General features: G+C 37.7%; 2 protein-coding genes across 5 annotated transcripts in view; one reads left to right on the top strand and one right to left on the bottom strand.

Moving 5' to 3' along the window:
• Positions 1-22,355, top strand: part of CEP85L (centrosomal protein 85 like) — a gene marked incomplete at its 5' end in the record, with an annotated part of 176,194 nt that overhangs the window by 81,337 nt on the left and 72,502 nt on the right. The window lies entirely within an intron of this gene.
• On the bottom strand, positions 2,347-17,267 carry PLN (phospholamban). 4 transcript variants are annotated; one of them, XR_003091705.1, is made up of 3 exons: positions 16,563-17,267; positions 11,659-11,694; positions 2,347-3,662 (listed from the first exon to the last, which is right to left on the bottom strand). XR_003091705.1 is itself a non-coding variant. In XM_025191329.1 (3 exons), exon 3 carries the CDS (start codon positions 9,249-9,251, stop codon positions 9,093-9,095), a length of 159 nt encoding a protein of 52 aa, XP_025047114.1. In that variant the 5' UTR covers positions 9,252-9,467; positions 11,659-11,694; positions 16,563-17,267; the 3' UTR covers positions 7,991-9,092. The 4 variants fall into 4 exon arrangements, 3 of the variants coding, with proteins under 3 accessions (XP_025047114.1, XP_006035227.1, XP_006035228.1); XM_025191329.1 differs by lacking the exon at positions 2,347-3,662 and adding an exon at positions 7,991-9,467; XM_006035165.3 differs by lacking the exon at positions 2,347-3,662 and adding an exon at positions 7,991-9,376 and having other exon boundaries at positions 16,563-17,266.

A 22,355-nucleotide genomic window follows, 5' to 3' on the forward strand; every position in this document is an offset into this window, starting at 1 on the left:
ATACAGTAAGAAATAGGGTTGCAGACCTTTTTGTTAGGGCTATCTATATAGTAGACATAATTTGGAAAAATACCCTGTTATTTTTCAGTACACAGTATGTGTTTGTGTGCTTAGTGAGAAGAAGCTCCTTTAGACTATGTGGAATTTTATTTGACCTTAGTATTTAACATGAGATAATGTGTGAAAACTACTTGACTGTATCTTCCTTTCTTCTCAGTCTACCTGTGTACCAATTTCCATTAACGTTTGCTTGTAAAATATTTAGGTGTAACCTGAGAGCTAGGCATGAAATGGTAGTTTTTAAATCTCCTGCATGATAACATTTAGAAATAGGTTTCTGTACCAATTCAGAACAGAGAAGAAATATTTTTAAAACATTTTGGATATTCAAATGAAGGCTACATCTGTGATTGACTCAACTTGACCAGTGGAATTGACAGTGAAGCTTTTTAAAAGTCAACTCAAAAATATTTTTTATCAACTGTCCAGAAAACTGAAAAAATATTTAATTCACATTTTCCCTCTGAAGGTTTTGATTAAACCATATTTTCTTGCTAAAAATTGTGTTTGTTTTAGTTGTTAGTTCCTTTACATATATTTATGTCTTTAATGAATTTACTTTGACATTCTGACTCTGTTGGTCATGAAACTGGGACTCTTAGGGTCTGATAGCTGGGATGCAGTAGCACACTAAATGTGCAGACTAAATGTGAGTGGATAATGTAGATCTGCCACTTTAAAAAAAAAAAAAAATGCCAGGACTGCCACTGGTCCTTAAAAATGCCTGGTCTCTATATATAACAAGGAACATGTTAATAGTCCCAGCAGTGTAGCCAGATCCAGAAGCTGCCTTTTAGTGAAAATGTTCTTTGCAGTTTCACTTACATATTTTTCTTATTGTTTCAAATGTATGTTGTGTCGTTAGTTGCTGAAAAAGTGGGTATTGCATTTTTTTTCCCAAAGGTAGCTGCATGATATTGACTGGTGAATAGTTTCTTTTGGGTTTTGTGATAAAGTCCTTTTGAATGGAAGATGATGTGTTACAAGCATGTAAAAAAGGGTCACCCTCCTCTTTTCAAATTGTAATATCTGAAACATTTAACAATATGTTTTGTTCAGCTAATCCTGATTCTTAGATTTGTGTACCTTTTTCTTGTATTTACACAGTACACTTTTTAAATAGGTTTATGTAACATATCTGGAATTTTCATTAGAAAAAATTAGGAGTGCATCAATGGAGATTTTTGGGGGCTGATGCCAATATTTAAGGAGGTATATCAGCAGACTCAGATCCAATATCTGATACAGCTGCCTCCAGGTGGTAAGTCTGGTGTGGTGGAAGGGGAGGGGGGAGAGAAGGGCATGTGGAGGGGAGATCAACACCCCCTACAGTGAGGGAGGGGGCAGAGGCAGGCGCTGCCCAGGGGGGGGGGGGGGGAGGTGTGTGGGATGGAGCCGTGGCTCATGGGGTGGGGGCAGCTCCCGCCTCTGCTTACCCCCCGGGTGGGGGGGGCATGTGCTCCCTGATCCGCGCAGTGCGAGGTGGGTAGTAGCTGCGGGGTGGATCTGGAGCCAGCACTGCACAGCTTTTCTCACTGGCCGCTGGGCTCAGAGCGGGCTCTGGCGGTGCTGGGAGTAGGCTGCAGCCACCCCAAATTTCGATGCAGCTCCTCTCCCATCCCTGTACCGCTGCCCACCACCCAGCGCAGCCTCAGCTTTTCCTAGCATTTAGGTGGAGGTGGGGTGCTGAGCCAGGGCTGCAGCGGGCGGCGGCACCCGGCTCCAGCTCTATTCCGCAGCTGCAGCCTGCCCCGTGCCACGCAGATCCAAGGGCACACGCCCCCGCCCTCCCGGGGTGCAAGCAGCAGCAGGAGCTGCCCCCGCCCCACGAGCCGCGTCTCCATTCTGCAGCCCCCCCACGCCCCGGCTGGGCAGTGCCTGCCCCTGCCCCCTTCCTTACCATGGGGTGCCTTGATCTGCTCTCCCCCCATGCCCTTTCCCTCCCCCCTCCCCTTCCAACTTACCAGCTGGAGGCAGCTCTCCACGCTGCTGGCTCTGTTCCATGCTGTACTGTGGCTGCGCTCAGCACGGGCATTTATCAAATAAAATATTGGCACCTATTGCACCAAAATCTGTTGCAGACAATTTTCATATTGGTATCAATCCGAGATTGGACCGATGCATCAGCGCACCTCTAGAAAAATTACAATGGGTTTCTCTTTCCTTTTGACTGCAGTGGCCTTTGGATCAGTTTCTGTATGTCTGTTGGGTTTGGGTTTGTTTCATGTTGCCGTACTCATTTACAAAGTGCTAAAAGGATTTCATCAAAATAACAACCATCCATTATTACAACTTGAATCACTTATATATGAATGTACAGGCATATTAAAAAGCAGAATATCCCTCAAAATATAAATCAAAATGTGTGATAAAGTGCTTATAGTGAAGTAGCTGTGCAACTTCTTCCTGCTTGAAACATACATTGACAATTGTTACAGGACTCGACAATACAGTAGTGTAGTGACATAAAAAGTAGTTGATTTATAGTTTGTTGCTCCATATGCCTGTTGAGTTTGGAAAGACCAGTTCAAGTGTTTATTACACTCATAGTAGATGACAGCATTGAGCTTTTCTTGCAACTATCCAGGCCATTCCATTTACTATTGCACGATATTTTGAGCAGACTTTAGTTATTAGAGTGTGGAGGCTTGATAGTAGCCTGTTTTACAATATCTTGTAATTAATTGTCTGCTCAAAATGTCAAGCTCAGCATTTGGTGAATTTCTAACTGCTTTGAATACTGATGCATAATAGCAATGGCTTCTCACTTCTTAGATGGTGCAGTGGATGGTAATCTCCTAAAAAGCTACACTACGCTTTCATATTTAAACTTTATTTGCTTGTCAAATCCTGTAACTGCTTGGTAGGTATTCCTTCTTTAGGGAATACCTACCTTATTTTTGTTTCCCTTTCCAGAAGTTACTTGAAACTGGCTATCAATTTCTTTAGTCATGTTTTCTGCCCTTCTGGCTTGTCTGTGTTTCACATTCTGCATAGAAGCTGATCTGTGGAGATTCCCTATTTCTGCAATCCTCTTTGCAAAGATTATACTCCTGAAAAGCTGCAGTCTGTTTTATAGATATTTAAAGTAAATGTTCTGTACCAGTGACAAGACTGGTGTCAGCCTAGATACGGTTTCCTTTCGTAGCCAGCAAGGAACTATTCACTCTCTCTTTCTAATGGCAGATAGATCATTATGCTTATCTTTTAAGATCTGTTTTTGCTGGAAGATAGATATTTGAATGTGTGTTGGTTGTATCCTGTTAGACATTTCTCTGTCTGTACAGCGTTGCATATTAAGTTCAGATACTTTGAAGTGCTAAGTTATCATTTCAGGAACATGGGATTGTACGGGGGTTCACATGAGTTTCACAAGAATAAACACAAGCACCAGCACCATGACAATAAGCAAGAAATTGAGTAGCAAGTTGAGTCCTCGGTTGTTAGCAAGATCCATGCTCTTCACAGGTCTGCCCTCTTGTGCTTGCAGCTGACTCTTGATTGCAGTTTCTGCTGGTTCAGCTTCTGTAGTAAACAATTGGAATTCACATGTATTTCATCCTGTATCCTCACGTTTTCTACCTGTATTCAGTTTCTGCTACCTAAGAGAAAATTGTTCACAGTAACTAATGACTTAAAATGAACTTTAAACTTTTTGCCAAACTTTCTAAGCTAGCTGCTCTTATCTCCTGTATCTTCATAACTTGCAAGGAACTGATCAGTTCTAAAAGAAATTGCTTTTATGTACCATTTGACTATATTTGAAAATGAAAGAATGTGTGTGGTGCTCTTCAAGGAGCTTTTGGAATGTACTGGTTTATAGCTCCCGAAAGACCTATTTTCTAGTAACAAGTAGCTTAAAATTTCTTTGTTTCAAAAAATGTAAGAATTTTCTAAAATGGGTTAGATGTGTCTTTGCAAATTTAAAAATTCTGTCCTTTTAGGGTTTTCAGCATTGTGGCACAGTCACACCCTTTGTATTTTGCCAACATCGTGCTGCATAAGATTTATTGCTGCTTTTGCAAAAGCCTTATTAAGAATCTAGATAGAGTTGGCAGAGGTTGCAACTTTAGTGCTTTTAATAGCATATGCGCAATAGTTTATTTTAAAATAATAACTTAGCAATTGTAAAAACAAAATAGAAACAAATAGGACTGTTCAACACAGCCTACTAAATACTGCCAAAACTTCATTTTGAAGATAAGCCAGTTTTCCCCTCTATTTCACCAAACAGGAAGGAATTTTGCTTTTGTTTGTTCAATATAGAATTTCAAAAGATATTAGTTTTCCTGTATCTTTTTTAAATGGCATAACTGATTTTTATAAAATAAACAGTCTGGCAAAGCTGCATGCCAAAAATAATAAAACACATTCTTTGAGTCTGGGTTTAAACTTTTAAAAATATTTTAGGAGTTTACTAACAAAGACTGCTGTTGCTTAGAAGCTCCGTACATATTATCAATATGTTTTATTTTTCTATTGTGGTTATACGAAAGGTTAATTGATCTTTTTCCCTTAAAATGAAAATCATAGTCCTTTGATTTATACTTACTTACATTCTCAGTTTCCAGCTACAAAATGCTAAATCTATTACAAGCTGAAGAGTGGGGAAGAGGAGATTAAAGGTAAAAAAGATCTTTGTAATAAGGCATTAAATGGGATTCTCAAAGTTTCTAGGAGCACTTTACAAATATTTTTCTTATTTTATGGGCTAGATTCTGGTAGTAATATTTACCTGTACAAAGCTGTAGCTCTATTATACGTTAAGTGATGGAGTCTGGTAATGAAAGCTTCTGTAGCCCAAATAGGTTCCAATAGGATGTTAATAGATCTGCCCGTAGATGAATTTGGGATTAATTTATTACTATAAGAAGTACTGTATAAACAGATCTATTTGTTGTACTTGGTTTAGTTTCTGTCATGTAAAGTATAGCTAAAAAGCATTTCTGCTTTTAAATTAGTAAATTGAAGGTGAATGAAAATGTGGCTGGCATTTATACTGCTATATGTGTTTGCCCAAAAAGCTATGTACATTTTAGTATATGCCATGCACCGTGTACCTATGCAGCATGGATGGTTCTGCAGTGAGAGTCATTAGTGTTACATAGCTTTGCAAGAGCAGTACTGATTAGGTCTATTCTATACTTGCCTTTTCATCATAAAACTTCTCAATAAGAGGTTTGGCTTTCCTGGTAGGAACAATAATAATGGTTGTAAAAGTAATACAGGATAAACACAATGGTCGTCTCTACCTGCTGGTTTTTAAACTGTCATTATTTTTGTGACCTTGCTGCCCAGACTTGCTCTGTCAGAAAACTAATGCTCAAATGGGTACCCTGAACTGTTGTAAAATGGCTGTACACAGAGGTCCTACAAAATAAAGTTTTTTGTTTTGTTTTGTTTTTTAGGGAAGAGTAATTTTGATTCTGAGTAGTACGATTGTGAGGGACCTTACAGATCATTGGGTTCAGTGGAAGAGAGAACTTCCATTGAATCCAATGATCTGTAAGGTCCCTTCCAGCCCCTAACAACTATGAAGTCCAAGGGGATTGGGGACAGTTAGAAGTTCAGAACTTGAATTTTCCTTTTTGGGAGGACTGATCCAAGATTATCTCTTGTTTATTTTCTTGTCGTGTTTGTAAGAAACTAGCAAAAAGTTGTGTAGCATGTAGTAAAGCAGAATACAGAAACGAAAACTTAATCCAAAGTCATCTAAAGTATTAAGAGTTTTTTTATTGTGCCTTTAAAAAGGGAGTGAACTGTATTCAAACGCACTCTATTGTTTGTATACAGTGATTGGTGAGTGTAATTTAAAATACAGAAATATAAAGAACCAAAAGTTTTGTGCTGATTAGTTTCCTATGGTTTTAATTCATAGTAGATGTTAGAACTAAGTCTTGTGTTTCTAATTTGCATTTGAACATCTTGTTTTTAAACTAATACCATCACTATTAGTAAACAGAAATAAAATACTTTAAAGATAAATATACAAAGAATGAGAATTGTACCCAAATGTGCACAAAAGCTTTATTTTTATCTCTGGGTTTTGTTGGCATTAGTTTTGTAAAAGAAAAAGATAGAAATGTTAGGGCATTTCTTTTTATCAGCAGAACCCTAAGGCCGTTTCTACAGGTGCTCTGGGAGTGGGGGTTGGGTGGGGGGAGAGGGGGGGTTAATTTGAGTAGCTCTCCAAATCTAATTAAAGCACCCAGAGTGTCATGTGTATCAGCATCCCTATGCTGAAAAATGATGGCAGGGTGCTTTAATTAAAGCGCCCCTGCTGCCATTTTTCAGCACGGTGTTGCTGAGATGCATGACGTTGTAGTCTGCTGGAGCTTGGTAATTACCATGCTCCAGCAGACTTCTTTAATCGACAGTTTTTTCGCTTGATTAATCAAGTCTGCTCCAATGCACTGTAATTACAGTGTGGCAGAGCAGCCTCGCTGCACGTGTATAGGCATCCTATGACATAAATGCGACCTTACAGTACACGCTACATACGAGCATTGTTGTCAAATGGTTGGAGGGTTTCCAGTTTCTTAAGTCTTCGGGTTTGTTTGTTTTATTTTAAGCGAACAATGTCTCAATTCCATGTTTCATTTTTATGAGGAAAATTCCCCTTTAGCAGTGTTTACTTGGATTGCAAAAACAAATTGGCTCTAGTGGAGCTTATCCCAATGAGGTGTTTCCAGAATGTACAAATTGCCATTTTGGGGGTGTTTTCTTTTGTTTTGTATACAAAAGCCCAACAGTTTTGTTTTAAAATAAATTTTTAGTACTAGTTATTTTCAGGTATAATACATTTTAAACGTCACCGAAACAGACTGAAAACTGGAACCTTCCAGCACCAACAGAAAGGGAGGCTTTCAGCATTAAATTATATTTCTTCTGCAGTAGCAGCTTAATGTGTATTAGATGCTTTACAATAAATAGTGATTCTGGACTTACTAACATCTTCTCCTGGAATTGTGGGGCATGGTGGAAAGACATGAAATTGAAAATGAGACCACTTACAGTTTTAATTGTAAACAATATTCTCGTTCCCTTTAAACTAAATTTTTAGAATTCACTGTAATTCTTCTGTTACACTTTCCCATAAGCATATTCTAAATAACAGTAGCAGAACTTTTTTGCAAGCAAGAATTATAAGGATATACTTTTTAGAATTAATGCTCTCCTGCATTTGGGTTTACTCAAAAGCATGTGATACTGTGCGGAGGGTATACGCAGATACCAAGGTGTTGTTTGAAACAGTTTTTTCACATGTCTTCAAGGGCAGATTTAGGATTCTAATATGTTCTAGAAGTGCAAGTGGCAGAATTTGCAGCTGTCCTTAAATGAAGGTCATAGGAGCCAGAGGATTGCTGAATCTTATCAGTGACTGTTGTAATCATCATACAGTAGCTTTCTGATTATTGCCTATAGCTGTCATACACATTCTGTGGGTTTGCTGTCTACATAACTGTTGCCTTAAACATGCAAGGCATGCCCATGTAGTCTTACATTACACCACATGCTATGCTGCTGCTTCATTCTTTCTGACTTCCCATTATTCATTATCATTAATCCCTATTCCTGTAACAAACATTTAGTTCTGGGGCAAGCTGTTCTTCCTTAGTATCTGCATGAAATTCCCTTTGACATCTCTTTTATATTAATAGCAGTTGCACACCCAGATGGGAGTAGAATAGATCCTTTTTAAAAACTAATTCTGTTTTTCTGACTGACATCCTTGGATCCTGAGCTTCTCTGACTCTGCTGCTGGTATAAAGATTGTACGTATTTAAATATGGGCAGCAGAGAGAGGGCTTCAATCTAACACACAGTTGTTGATTTTATAAATTACTTTTGTCATGGCACTGATTTTTAACCATTCAGTGGTGTAAAGTTTTACTGCATCAAGTAGGCTTCTGTAGTTTCATTTTTGCTCTTAGGAGATCACTTAATTCTTTTTTTTTTTTTCTAGAGGTTCTTAGACTTTAATAGTGTAGCCATATATTTAGAAGGATTATTCTGTAGATTGCTTTTTTTGTACCTGATCATGTGGGCCTCTTCTTATAGTTGCATACCTTCTCTTTGGATAATTATTAATGGGGAAATATTTGTGTGCACTTGGCTGTTTCCTAATGAACATGAGCAGTTAAAAAGAAAGTCTTGGTTTTGCCTATGAACAACACCTTCATGGGCCACTGTTGGCCCATGGTCTGTGGCTCTTCTGCTCTGTTTCTGATTCCTGCAAAATTTGACTTCCATGGCAAAACATCAGACTTGCCACAAGACAGATGTGTGGCTTTTATTCAAGATAGCCCTGTTAGAAAAATATACTACTTGTAGACCAGCTAGTTAATGTCCATCTTTTATGCATGTGTGTGAACACTAAAGGCTAGGAACAGAAGTTACACTCAAACCGGTATAAGTGATCAGAAACCTGTTCAAATCTGTAATGCAACAGAAGTTCAGTGCACGTAAACTGCTTTCAAAAAGTCCAAAACGGTTTAAGATAAGCCTGGATGGATATAATATCAGACTCAATTGATTTACTTTAAATCGGTTTATTTAACTTCTGTCCCAGATCCCCTCCAGATTCGAGTTATGAATATGTTTAGTATCTTAGGTGATTGGAAGTGGGAATTAAAGTACGCTGGCCAAAAAGTAATATTTCTGTTTGAATATTTTAGTTGATTTGGCTGAAACTAGTTGAGTAGCACAGTGACCTTCCCAAGTCCGTGGAAAAGGCAGTAGTTTATAACATTCACAAAAGATGCCCCTTGACAAGACGAACAAGTAAGTTAGCTCATGCACAGCATTTTAACAATAAGCTTTAAATCACTGTTCAAGACAGAATTGGGTTTAATATGTTTTACAGTAGCTAGTAAGGTGGTGTGGTAGTTGACAGATAGCTCTAGTCCAAGTGTCAGGCCCTGTCCCAAAGGTATCCTTGCATTGGGAGTTTCTTGCGTGGTTCTTTTCTCCTCCCTTTGCGGTTTTTGGATAGGATAGCGTGGAGGGGATCATTCAGAAGTAGTGGAACTTCAAAGAAGCATCACAATGATACAGATAAGCAAGAGGCAAATTAAAATAAGAAAAAAATTTACAAAGAGATCCCGGAGCCTTTGGCGTGATTGTGGGTTCACCTCAATAGTTGAGGCTCTCCGCAGGGCAGAGCGTGTTAAGTACTGGACCTTCTCCATGGCAACAGCAAAGTGGAGGACACAAGCCAGAAGATTTAGAAGTGCAGGTAAAGAACAGAAGTTGTCAGGAGCAGTGCAAAGTGCTTATTATCTTCTCTTTTTGGTTTTAAAGAATCTTTGTGGAGCTGGGAAAGCAGGAAAGTGAAGAGTTAGAAACACAAAAGTAAAGTGTTTTGATCAGTACGAGTGTAGATTGTATTACAGTTGTGATAATGCCTGAAAGGAAAAAGTGAGGTTACTTTTTATGATTATTTTCACTTGGAAAACTAGTTTTAAAGATAAAGGAGGTTCACACACAAACTACATGTGCAGCCTTATCCTGAGAGGTACTGGACATCTGCTGCTTCAGGGTGATGCTTTATTATAAAATGGGTGTTGGGGATACTTCACTTTTCCCAGAATTAGATCTATAGGTTCTAATTTTGTTCCCTTTGGAGCCTGTGAAAATATTCCCAATTTATTCATTGGAGTTGGTTTGGATCCATCAAGAGGCAATTATGGTCTTGTGATTTAGATTTTGTTTATGGCTTCCACTGACTTGGGAAAATCCATTTAATTTCTTAATAGCTCAGCTTGGACAGAGAAGAAAATAGGTCCTTGTTGATGAATTTCCATTTAAAAAGAATTGACAGTATAAGAAAATTTATCCATTCTTTGATTTGGGAAATTACTTTCTTAGAGGACAGAAATAAGATGCTCTAGATATATTAACATGCACGAAACCATTTCAGACCCACAACTGTGGAGGGAAAAAATGTAGCTGTAATTTCTTAAATCAGAGAAACTGTTTCAAACATAGTGATTTTAGGGGAATACAAGTAATCTGGTGTTTAAAAAAAAAAATAAATGCAAAAAAAGTCTCTGTCCTTCCCCCCCCCCCCCCCCCCCCCCCAACTGTTCAGAGCAATGGTAGGGGTTTTTTGTTTGTACAGTCCCCAGCAGAGTCATCACTTCCTTGACACACAAAAATGCTTCAGCATTAGTATTCATTATTCTTTGTCTCAATACATTCCCTAACCAGAGCTTACTCTTGTAAGTTTATATCAAATCATATCTAACAGGTATTCTTCCTCAGTCTACGCCCTGAAATAAGTCATGTAGACTACTACCATCCCTTCTACAGGGAACTGCCAAAGGATGAAAAACTAGTATGTGACAGTTACCTACCATCCCACAAATGGAGTAGTCATTCTGGTTGAACCATGGATGTTACAAGGTGGTGTTGAGTCTGTGTCCAGATCTGACTAAAATATCTCATAGGAAATAGCCTGTGGTCAGACTCAAAGTTTTTTTTTTAAATATATTTTCTCCTAAGCCTCTCCACAGGAGAAGTCAGTAAGTGGCTGTCAGTTTACATGTGCTATTATTAAAATGTATGGCATAACCAGGACAGTTCCACTTGCAGTACTAAAGACTGCAAGAGCACTTAAAAAAAGTGACTTCTAAAAGAAACCAGATTGCACATAAATATTTTAGTATCTTCTGTTGCTTCAATGTCATAATATCTCTTTTGAAAATTACTTGGTTTTTGTTTATTTGTTTTACTGATTTGAATTTTCAGTTGATCTTAATATTAACACAAACAGAACAACACCAGGCACATATATTTTGTTGCCATTATTTTTTTTTTTCAACCTTGCTTGACTCTGAAGTGATGAAAGCAGGTATAGCAACCTTTCAAGTATTTGCCTGGAATATTCTTCTTGCTGTCTCTCAGGCCCACACACAAGAGTTCTCATGACTCAAATGAATACTTATCCATTCTCGTAACCTAATACGGACTGAGCTGCATTCAAATGTTTATCTTCCAGGCAAGATTTGTAGTAGTTACAAATAATTTTGTTCAAGCAGCCCATGAGGTTGACACTTCACAGGCAGCCTTATTTGCTGAGAATGACTTCATCACAAATTGCTGTGTTATTAAGAAAGACCACGCACACTGAGTAAAGACACATAACTTTAGGTTGTTGGGGTTTTTTTGTTTGTTTTATAAAGTTAAAAGTAATATCCACTGTTGGAAGGGGTGAAAAAATTGCTAAGTGAAATCAGCCCTGGCTTTGGTTTTCATATATAGTACACTGCCAGCATCCAGGGGTAAGTGGGAAAGTGGTGTAAGTAAAAATATATGCGTTTGTGTTTTAGAATAAATATATGTTGAATGACTGGGGGGGGGGAGGGGGGGGGGGGGGGAAGGATGCAGTAAATAGCGTTATCATGCTAGAGAACCTGTGCAAGGTTTTGAAAGAATCGGGAAGTAATCAGTAGTAGTTCTGACTGCTGCTTTCTCTACTCGCCCACTCTCTCTGGGTGGAGAGCTTATCTGATCTGCATATAGTTATGCCCATGTGTCTAGGTTTCAGCACGTGTTTCTTTACAAGGTACATGGTTTCAGCTAGCAAACACATACCTTCTGCCTTAATCCTCCATGACTGTTGTCGCCCACCTAAGTGTACATAAAGAGAAAAAGATTCAGTGACACAGCTGTGTGGATAGCTGACAAGGTCAAAAGGAACAGTTGGGTATATTGGTGCCATGAAGAATTGCTTAATTAAAGGGAAGGCCTCCATTGGCTGTCAAAAACAGCATTAGAGAGAGACCCAAATTTAGGTAACTGGCGCAAACATTTTTGTTCAACGTCCAGAATTGTGCAAGTCACACTTGTATGCACACACAAGAGTTACAGGCCTCTCTGAGCCAAAGTGCAGCAAGAGGACAAAATATATTTGATAGCTCCATAAACCAGGTAACCTTGTATCCTATATAATGATGTGCCAAGTATTGCACAGCCCCTCCCTCCAACAAAAAACCTTTTGACTCTATTACTGTATGGATATTTTGTGTGCTATAAACTCCTGAATGGTGCAAGGCCTCATTACCTACTCTACGTGCCATTATGTGTGGGGTCCCATTTGCATGAAGTCTTACAAGAAGTCACAATCACTACTTGGTTCTTTGCTGACATCATTTCAGTGAATGTGCATGGTTATTTTTATCCGTGTTTCTGAGTGTCCTTCATACTGAGAGGTGGTATCTGAACATAGTTTAAAACTGTAGGCCATATTCATTCCTGGTGTAGCTACGTTGATTGCATTGGAGTCATACAGAATAAATTTGGCTCCGTTGGAAATGCCACAACAATTTTAGATACCGCCTGTTTCCTGTCATATGTTTACTAAATGCAGCGATGATATCAGTGAAGTAAAAGGTATTTGACACGTGCAATTTGTTGGTATCTCATGGGATAGTTAGGCATACAAAACAACCACCAGGTGATGAAGTAATTAATGGTATTTTTACTTTGATAGCATGCTCGCCAAAAAGCAACATCTGCCACTTGGTTTTTGAAAATCAGCCTCTTCAATAAATTTTAAGTACCATTGTGCATTTATGTTTTTGGAAACTTGCTTAAAATAGTCCATCACAGAACATTTGTTGGATTAGTTACTCTTCTGCTTGTAAAGATAAGTATAGGTTGGAAAGAACTAATGAGCAGGATTTGGGTTTGCTGCTGAGAACCTAGAACTTTTTTCAACCAAAAGAGAGCAAGGCCATTGTCTAGGGCTGCCCACTGCTGTATGGGGGTGTCTGTGCAGACTGGGGACATCCTAGAGGCAGATATGCAATACCCAAACCCAAATATGGAACAAAATGTATCATTCTAGGCCTGCAAGGATCTGTGGGTAGTGTGGAGACCTAACTGTTTTTCCTCCTTAGCTAAAGGAGTTTGCCCTGTATTTATCATTACTTAAAATTAAGCTCATTCTACAATATGTTGACTCATTTTGAACACCTTAACACTGTTTGAAGTACCTTTCCATTAACTGTACTGAACCTTTTGTCACCTTGAAATCTCTCCTTTATTCAGCCTAGGAAAGAGGAGGAATGCTAATTCATTAGACCACTAGAGGTCCTTTGTCTACTGTTTTATGCTCAGTTCAGTTCAATGGAACAAGTGTTCAGTGTTGCTGGAGAGACTTGTGAGGGGACTCGGCAATATATGGAAATAAATGATCTGCTTGTAGTCTGCTGCTTTTTTGTTTATTAACTGAGTTCCTATACATCCACCCATGGTATGGAAGTTCTTCTGAACACTGTTTCAGCTTTAAGTTCTATGGTTCAAGTTTTTGTTTTTTACTTTGACTGATTCAGTTGTCTTGGATAGAGAATGGTACCAGGTGGTGATCCTGCAGACCCTGCAGAAAGAGACAGCTCTTGGGGCGCACTAAAATATTCCTATATAGTGAGTGGTTGGGACAAATATGAGTATTACACAGAAAAAGGGATAGAGAGAGATCAGTTAAGGTGGTAACTGAAGCATTGGGAAGAGATGGGGTAGTTAGTGTTTTATAATAGAAATGGAGTGGACAGGAAGACAGAAGTTTGCTGAGTGAGCAGGGTGGGGGAACTGAATTAAAATAGAACATGGGGTCCAGGAAAGGAGAAATGGAAATGAACGGCAGGGAGATAGAAGGGCAGAAAATAAGCAGAGGAGGAAAGGGAAATGAGGAAAGTGTAGTGCAAACAGATGAGAAGGACTGGAAATGGCACCCCTTCTCTGTCACATTGAGAAGGAACTTTCTCCACAAGAATTAACCTAGATAATTGGGAAAAGCTGGTGCTGAAAGGAAGTCAAATGGTCAGTTGGGAAACGATCTAAAATTAAGATTGGAAGGGAAAAGATAAACTGTATCTTGACACTGAAATGGTCTTAGTATCTGTCATTTGTACAATTTGACGGGGAGAACTTACACTCAATCAGAAGGTTTAGAATCAGATTTTGCCCCTACCCTGCTTTGTAATCAGTTTTTGTATTCTTGTTTTTTATATTTTATACCCTTGCTCGAGACCAAAAAGTTTGTACTTTTTCCTGAATTTCAGGCTGATGAGAACAGAAAAGGTTAAGGAGTCTAGCAATTACTTTAATAAACACCTTATAGCATGTGTGCCTAATTACTTGCTCAGTTTCTAATTGAGCATGTATATCTTAAGTTATTGGTTTTTTAAAGTAACCACACTTTCACCTTCTCTATAGTGTTCATAACTGAATAAAATAAGCCAGGATCTCAGGTCATTGGAATGATCTATACTGAGGCACGATAGGTTATCTGGGTTAAATTTCCAACTCTCCCACAAAATCCCTGTGCAACTTTGGGGAAATTGCTCATTCTCTGTATGTATCAGTTCCCCATCCAAAATCTGGGAATATCATTGCTTGCTTTCCCCCTGCCCTCTTGGTTTTAAGAGGAAGGAGCTCTTTCTCCATCTGGGTTTTAAACTTCTCTTTGCTTTTGTAATACTAATTGACAAAGTAATAGGAAGCATATAGGTCAAATCTGAATCGAGGCAGAAGATTCAAGTAATATAAATACACATATATATTGCCACTAGGATGATCCAAAAGCAGTGTTGGGGAAAGGAGAAGGAATAGAGTGGGCACAGTTCAGGTGCTTGAAGTGATTTTGCGCCAGATATATCTGCAGAAGTTTTACATATGGCGTAGGAGATGGACTCTGAAGCTATTTCAGAGTACCTCCTTGTAAGGGGCTCTCTAGCATGTGTTTTTGTTTGATTGAACTCCATTAAAAGCAAATAAAACCAAAGGTGCCCTTATACTTGCATAGGTATCTTTGTAGTTTGCTAATACTGTAATTTGAAAATTTCAGTAACAAAAAAATTCTGCTATTTGATTATAGGCCCATCCTGGTAAGACTCACATTTAGTGTTAATCCCACATTTTTTATATATATATAAAAATTATATATATATAATGTCTGTCTGTATGTATGTATGTATTCCTGCCCTTCCTTCAGAACCAGAAACAAAGGGTCTAGTTGTGCACACGTTGCGTACAAATCCAGATAACTGGGTGTAATCTCATCAGTGCATACAGCTCTCAGAAATGCTGACAGACATTGTATATGGGTATCAACGGTGATGAGGAATATTTCTATACATTAGAATGCTGTATTCTTACACAATTTTCCTGAAACTTTAAACATGCTTATGTGATGAGGTCCATGTGGATTACAAAAAAAACCACTTTTAAAACAGGGGTAGATTTAAGTTTTAAGTACACTTTTGTGTACCCTTTCCTATGGGACAGCAATTTTCAGGTTTCTTGATCTGTGCAGTCATTGGCACTTGTCAAGTTTATGTTTATGAGAAGCACAACTATTTCTGTGTACCAAATGAATAGTTCATTTTTAAACTCATCTGCTTTATTTTAAAGGATTTCTGTACGCATTGTTTATAGAGGGCCAAATTTAAGAGGATTGCTTTTCAAAATACTCTGATTTTTTTTTTATTTATTTTTTTTATATAGTGCTCAAGCACTAACTCGGGGATGAATTAGGGAGTTGGCTTCTTGGGATGACAGTATTTGATGATTTTAGCAGAATTATCCTGCGTAGTAGTAGGAATCCTCTGGGTCAAGTTCAGGTGCCTGTATTGGCCAGCAAGAATAAAAAAAAAAAAAAGTCTTAAAAAGATTACGAAATGAAGATCTATGATTCTTAATCTTTTGCACTAGAACTTTGGATGCTGCATTTTGATGCTTCTTAAACTACAGTCAAATGTACCCAACGACAGAAAAAGTTTTCTTTTGGCACAATGTAAGTGAACCAACTTTCCAACTTAAAGAGAGCTTACTTTTCTAGGATTTGATGTTGGGTTGCTAATGGGAAGGTAAGTAAAAAAATCAATATGAAACCTTACAGTCTTTTAAAAATTTTAATAATAAAAAATCTAAAAAATCAGTTTATATTAAAAAAAAAAAAAAAAAAAAAGTAAAAGTACTGGGCAGGAATGATAAAAGTTTTAACCTTGTTGTGTAATACTGTTAGTTTAAACCAGGGGTACCCAAACTGTAGTATGCGTACTGCAAAGACATCTCTGGGGGGTACATGGGAGAAATTGTGTAATGGTGGATTTAATTTTCATTATAATAATAATTGGCATTTAAGGGGTTAAACTATAAAACATATGCTGGCAGGGGTACACAGGCATCTAGTAAATAACTGGGGAAGTTCTGGTATAAACTATTTACCCTGGGTTATCTGAAATTCTAAAGCACCATATTAAAAAGAGAGAATACATAGGGCTTTCTCGTTTTTGTTTTTTTTATTATTATTTTTATCCCTTGCCCTATGTTTTCCTGTTCTGGAATTGGAAATGAAATGCCTTCATCATTTAAAAGATAGCTATTGAGGTTTTATTTAAGATGGTATGAATAATATCGGCTGTTAAATTTGAGCAGAGCAATTTAAGAAACTGCAACTACAGTAGATTGTAATAAAAAGAGAGATCCCTTACCTCTGTTGATGATTATTAGTGAATTATAGAATTGTGTGCTCTGAGCTGTGGGAAATTGTCTGGAGTTCTCTGGCAACTTGTCCGAGTCTGTCACCAAGTTTGTGGGAACAATTGAAGTAGGTGGAGAAAAAAATAACAAAAGTTTCAGAGGCCGGGCTCATGATGTCATGCAGGAATTCAGAAGTTGTGATTGGTTGCGATACAGTCTTCTAAAGCGGAGAAGTTGCTCATCTAAACTTGTTATTGCAGTAACACATTAAACACTGGAAATATTTCCCCTTTCTTAAAGGTCCGTGAGGGAGAGGGGGAAGCTGTAAGGTGCTGTCTACTTACAGTAAATAGCAGAAAAACAGCTTGAATCATTATGAAACCGAAGAACTTAAGTAGTGGCATGATTCAGTGGAATGGCTGGAGGCTAATATATAGTTTTTCATGGAGCTGTGGCAAAAATAGAAGTCTTAAAATTCTTTGATATGGTAAATTTGCTGCATCAAGGGCAAAATGTTTGTTCATAATAAAAACCTGCCTCTGTTGAGAATTTGGTTGATACAAATTATTCCATTTCTTATAGGTCCTGAGGATTATGATGCTGCTTATTTGTTACATGCGGGTTAGTGTTATGGGGTGAATAGCTTTTGCATTATGCAGCTGATGTCCTGGGGCATACAGTGGGTTAAGGACTATCATCTTGTCTCTCCAAAACGTTTCTTCCCTACCACAGGAGAGTCTATGCAATTTATACTGCATCTCAAGATTGCCACATCCAGAGATTAGATTAAGGGGTGGAATTTTGCTCTAAATAAACTTGGATGATTTTAAGCTTCCAAATTATTCCCGTGTGATTGAAAAGATTTGCCACTCTAGCCTCTTTCCTAAATCAAGTATTTTGTAAACAAATGTCATTATCATGTAGTACACAGACAGTGGGCTAGATGCTGTACAAGTAAAAAGGAAGCACTGGTTCTTGGCCTACAGGCCATGCCCTGGCCCATGCAGTAGAAACCAGATACACAGCATCCTGGAGGACCAAGAGGAAGGTTTGGTCTTACAGCATTTTTGGGCACCTATCTATAAACGAGCGCCAAGGCTGCTCTAAAGCACTGGAATTCCAGTGTGTTGGAGGAGACTCTATTACGTGAGTCTGCTGGAGCATGGTAATTGCTGTGCTCCAGCAGCCTCCTAAATGTTATGTATCAGCGTCCCCAAACTTAAAAATGGCGGTGGTGGAGCTTGAACTAAAGCTTGTCAAATGTGCTTAGTTCAGGTGCCCCTGCTGCCATTTTTAAGTGCAGGGATGCTGATACAGAAGACGTGACAGTGCTTTAATTAGCATGGCTCTTGGAGCCACTCTAATTAAAGGTTCCCCCCACCCACCTCCTGAGCATGTGTATAAGTGCCCTTTTTTTCCCCAAGTAAGCTCTATTTTGACTTTTAGTTTAACAGAGTCAAGCCTGTGAAACTGTTAGAATGGATTGTAATGTAATCAGAGTTTAACTATTTTATTCTAATACAGTAAATTTGAATTGTCCTGCAAAATCAAGAACAGAAAATTTGAGGTTATTGTTTCAAATCAAAGTTAATTGAATGGGTCCTTAGGGAAGGATGATGATTCTTCACTTGTGCAAAAGGCCTCATAAGTCACTCATAGTGGCAATGTTAGCATTCTACATCTCTGACACCAAGATGTATTTGCCCTTTATAAAGAAGGCATCCTGTATTTATCACATGATGCAGTCCAGCAAAAGTACAGCTACCTTTGAAGGCTATACCATGCACCATGCCCTTTTATGAGAGAGAACATGTACCACTGTTGCTAAAACTGTCTTCTGTTTAAGTTTACTTGCTTTCCTTCTGATCTTTTTTAAATCTCATTTATTTTGACTATAACATCAACATACTATCCATATACAGATGGATTTGGGGTAAAAGTAGTATTTTACTGTCATTTTGTTACTCTTTTTTGTGAGTCTTGCTTTTGTTGTTGGATTGTTGCTGCTTCAGGGGTTCATAAATATAAAAAAAATAAAGAATGATTTTTTAATGACATTGGAAAGAAAAGTTTCCCCTCAAATCAGTAGTTTATTTTTTTAATTATGATACTTGACATAAGATATTCCAAGGAAATAAAGAACAAATAAGTACTATGGATTTAAAGTTGGCCTCTTAAGGAATTTCATAATCCTTTTCTGTGCTTTCTAAAACTCTTTGAGGACTGTCTTTAAAAAAAAAAAAAAATAAAATATTTGAATATAATTATACAAATTTAGATTAAATGAGTCAATGTGAAAGTATTGTGTTGTCTATACTGCTTGGAGACATACTGATTGTGTCTCTCATGACGTGGGGAAGGGCAGTTTTCCATGGTTTTTATGTTTCTATAATGCCCAAAGTGCTTCCTGTTTGATGTACTAGTGCAACAAGCTCGAGAAGTTTATACAAGTGTATGCTGTGCATCTCTTCGGTGTACATTTACAAAGTACTGGACACCAATGGACCAGTTGAGGACGTGAGAAAAGAAATGTTTTTAAAAAGGGATACGCGGTAGAGGCTTTGGTCTGCTTCATTTTGTTCTGCTGTACAAAAATGTGCAGCTGTTGCTTGCATGGCCTTAAATGGAGATGATCTGGGCCTTCTCCAGAGCAATTGGGAATCTGCCACAGACCACGTTTCTGTTCGTTTATTTAGAGATCCGGTTGATTTTTTTGGGATAATATCCAAGGAGAAAAGATGTTGTTACACTTTGTGTAGCAGCTCCTCATTTAAATAGTAGTAAAAGAAATGTTTTTAACTTCTTGTAAGTTATTTTGAGATTGGTTTGTGTTTCATAACCTACTTGTTATAAAATGAGGCAAATGTGGACATTGACCACCTGTGTCATCCATCTAAAACATCTGAGATGTTAATTTGTGATTTCATAATCTATAGTTAAGAATAGTAATTAACATTAATCAGAGCCTTGTTTGATTACTTTTAAACCACAAAAACAAAGGAATTTGTCAACAGCACTGAACTTGGCTGAAGCCTTATTTCATATTGTTATGCCACTTGTCTCTCATGACGTTGTATAAATTGAAATATATCTTTACAGAGGCACATTCCAAAGTAAATATGGCATTACTCACTATGTAACTCACTGAAACTTAAATATCATGTTTGTTCAGGCTAAACATAATGGAAGAATGAGGGGACATGAGGAGGGTCAGTACTGCTAGTACTACAAACTACTCCAAAAGTCAAACCTGGGTTCTTTCACTTTTGTTCATTGTCACGAGTAATATATTTTGCAGGCCAAATTTTGCCCTTAGCGATACCTGTGTGTAACCTGCACTGTTCCATGAAGTGATTTCAGAGGTGTCCCTGAGTGTAATTTAGGAACCATTCTGTTAATGTATAAGAATAGGAACTAATTCATTTGAAATAACTTTTGTCATAGAACTCAGCAGGCAGGATTCTAGCACATCATATTATGCTGATTTACATTCAAGTTGATACTACATAGTTACACCAGTTGAGGATTGTAAGGCAGGCAAGCTGAGAGAAGGTTGCATTTTTATATAAGTGTTTTTAAGAATAGAGATTGCACTTTAGGAGATGGTTTTACAAGTTTAGTTGTTTTTCCATTTTTCTTTCTTGAATGTTAGTGGTAAGGGTTAAGAGATCAGTCTTGCTGCCTCTTTTTTGTTCTATCCTAAATGCCTCCTGGATATGACTCTTACCTTCTTAACAACCTATAGGAGAGTGTTGCAGTAAACACCTTCCTTTTATTGGACCTCTGCTATGAACCCCAACATGTCATATCAGTAGTGCATTTATTCTCTTCTGGTACAAAGTGTACAAGTTCTGTCTCTTCCCTACATGTTAGAATGTAATTCAGGATATTCCTCTTTATATGCTGTTTGAGATGGTGGCTGGTTAAATTTAATTCTGTCATTTGATATTAGCAAGCTGAGAAAAAGTCTCTGGCAGTACTCTATAGGTATACATGGACAGCTAGTTAAAAATCTCACAGAAACTAATGGAATGGCAAATTCTTGCATCCTTGAGTTGTATCTTGCATGGTCAGGATATGTTTTCCTTTTGGAAAGCTAAAGGCTCTGACACTATTAATTTTGGTTTGTTACTAATTGAAGACGGTTTCAGTAAAGATCAGCTTTAATATCTTCATTTCCTTTAGCCAGTGAAATGGTAATGGACTTTTAAGGAGCATGATGCATTATAGGGCTATCCTCTTTTTTTTTTAACTTGATGCTTTGACATATTCCTAGGTGGGGAGGAGCTCCCCAAAAGAGACTTGTGCCCTTCTGCTATGAATGGGGTTTTTTTAAATTTCTCCCTCCCAATACATAAGTTTTAATTTTTTAGATATCAGACATTTAGCATAAACTGAATACATTGTAATATCTTACTTTACAAGATAGTATTAAGAGCATAAACATGCAGATCCTACAAAAAAGGTTCTTTTTGTATGGATGCAGTAAAGTTTTGGAATTCAGATACTAAAGTATTCATTAAATTCAACAAAAACAGACTGGTAACTAGTCTATTGTAGAGAGTACCATTTACAGGCTATCTCACTGGCAAAGAGAAAGGTGTTCCAGCAGAGAATATTCAAGGAAATAATAATGGTTTCAGCTTCGAAGTGTTTTTGGTTAACACTATGCTTGTTTTCCCGTTATGATAATAACATCTAAAGGTGCATTCTAGTTTGAGGCTTATAAGTCTTCTCAATTGGTCTGGCTTGCTTAGTTTGCATTAGGTGATATGCTGTAATTCTTGTACCTAAGAAAGCATGTTGAGTGTCTTTCAGATAAACTGTTCCAGGAAGCATAAAGATTAGCTGTGTTCTTTGACATGTTATGAGTGACGGATGAATGCAGAGACAAAGGCATATGAAGGAGAGATAAGACTTGAAGACTACATTCCAATTGCCAAGTGTGGTGATGCTGAATTATCTTCACTTGAAGAGTAATTACAGAGCGGAGGACTAAGATTGTTTGTTGGACTTCAACTGTTCTGTATCTTCAGCAGAAGTTTCTTTAATGGAGGAGCATTTGAACTTTTTGCAGCTGAGGGACACATTAGCAATATGTAAGAGCTTAAGGGGCATATCACAGAGAATATTGCAATTGCTTTTCTCTATACATGTAAATATCAGGGAAATTACAAGTTCCCTTAAGCAATGATCTGTTCTGCTCCAATGGTCACTCAGTTTGGATCAAGATAGAGATTGCATAGACAGTTAGCTGATGGGTATCTGAGCTTCAAAATAAATACAGGCAACTCCTGCTTAGCGCTCTTAATTGGTTCCTGAAAAACTGAGTGTTAAGTGAAATGAGCGTTTAGCGAAACCAGAAGTATTTGACGACCCAAGATGGCGACCGCAATTGTTTTTAATGACCTAAGATTTTCATAGATTTCTTAGATTTCAACTGCGAGCATTATAACAAAACTCACTGAGTGCTAAGTGAAGTCGGGTATCAATTTCAAATGAGCATTATAGTGAAACAGCATTAAGCAGGGGTTGCCTGTAGGTTGCATTTGGCCTGTAGTCTATTTTTAGTTATGCCAATTTTTGTCATTTGTTTCCTTCTCGCTTCCTGGTCCACTAGTCTTGAGTTTTGTTTTTGTGTGCAATGTTAATATACAGACAAATAAGAACCCTTTGGTGGATTTTCAGCCATTATTTATTTCCCTTTTTATTGCCTAATTAAAGATATAGCTCAAATATATTTGGATATTTTTTTCCAATTTCTTTTTAAATGGTTTTATAGATATGTCTTCAAGTTCTTTATG

The sequence above is a fragment of the Alligator sinensis genome, unplaced genomic scaffold, assembly GCF_000455745.1.
Source record: "Alligator sinensis unplaced genomic scaffold, ASM45574v1 scaffold1343_1, whole genome shotgun sequence".
Taxonomy (NCBI): domain Eukaryota; kingdom Metazoa; phylum Chordata; order Crocodylia; family Alligatoridae; genus Alligator; species Alligator sinensis.

What these genes read in the sequence shown, in the direction of transcription:
- PLN (XM_025191329.1), bottom strand. Translation starts at nt 9,251, where the DNA reads ATGGAGAAGGTCCAGTACTTAACACGCTCTGCCCTGCGGAGAGCCTCA.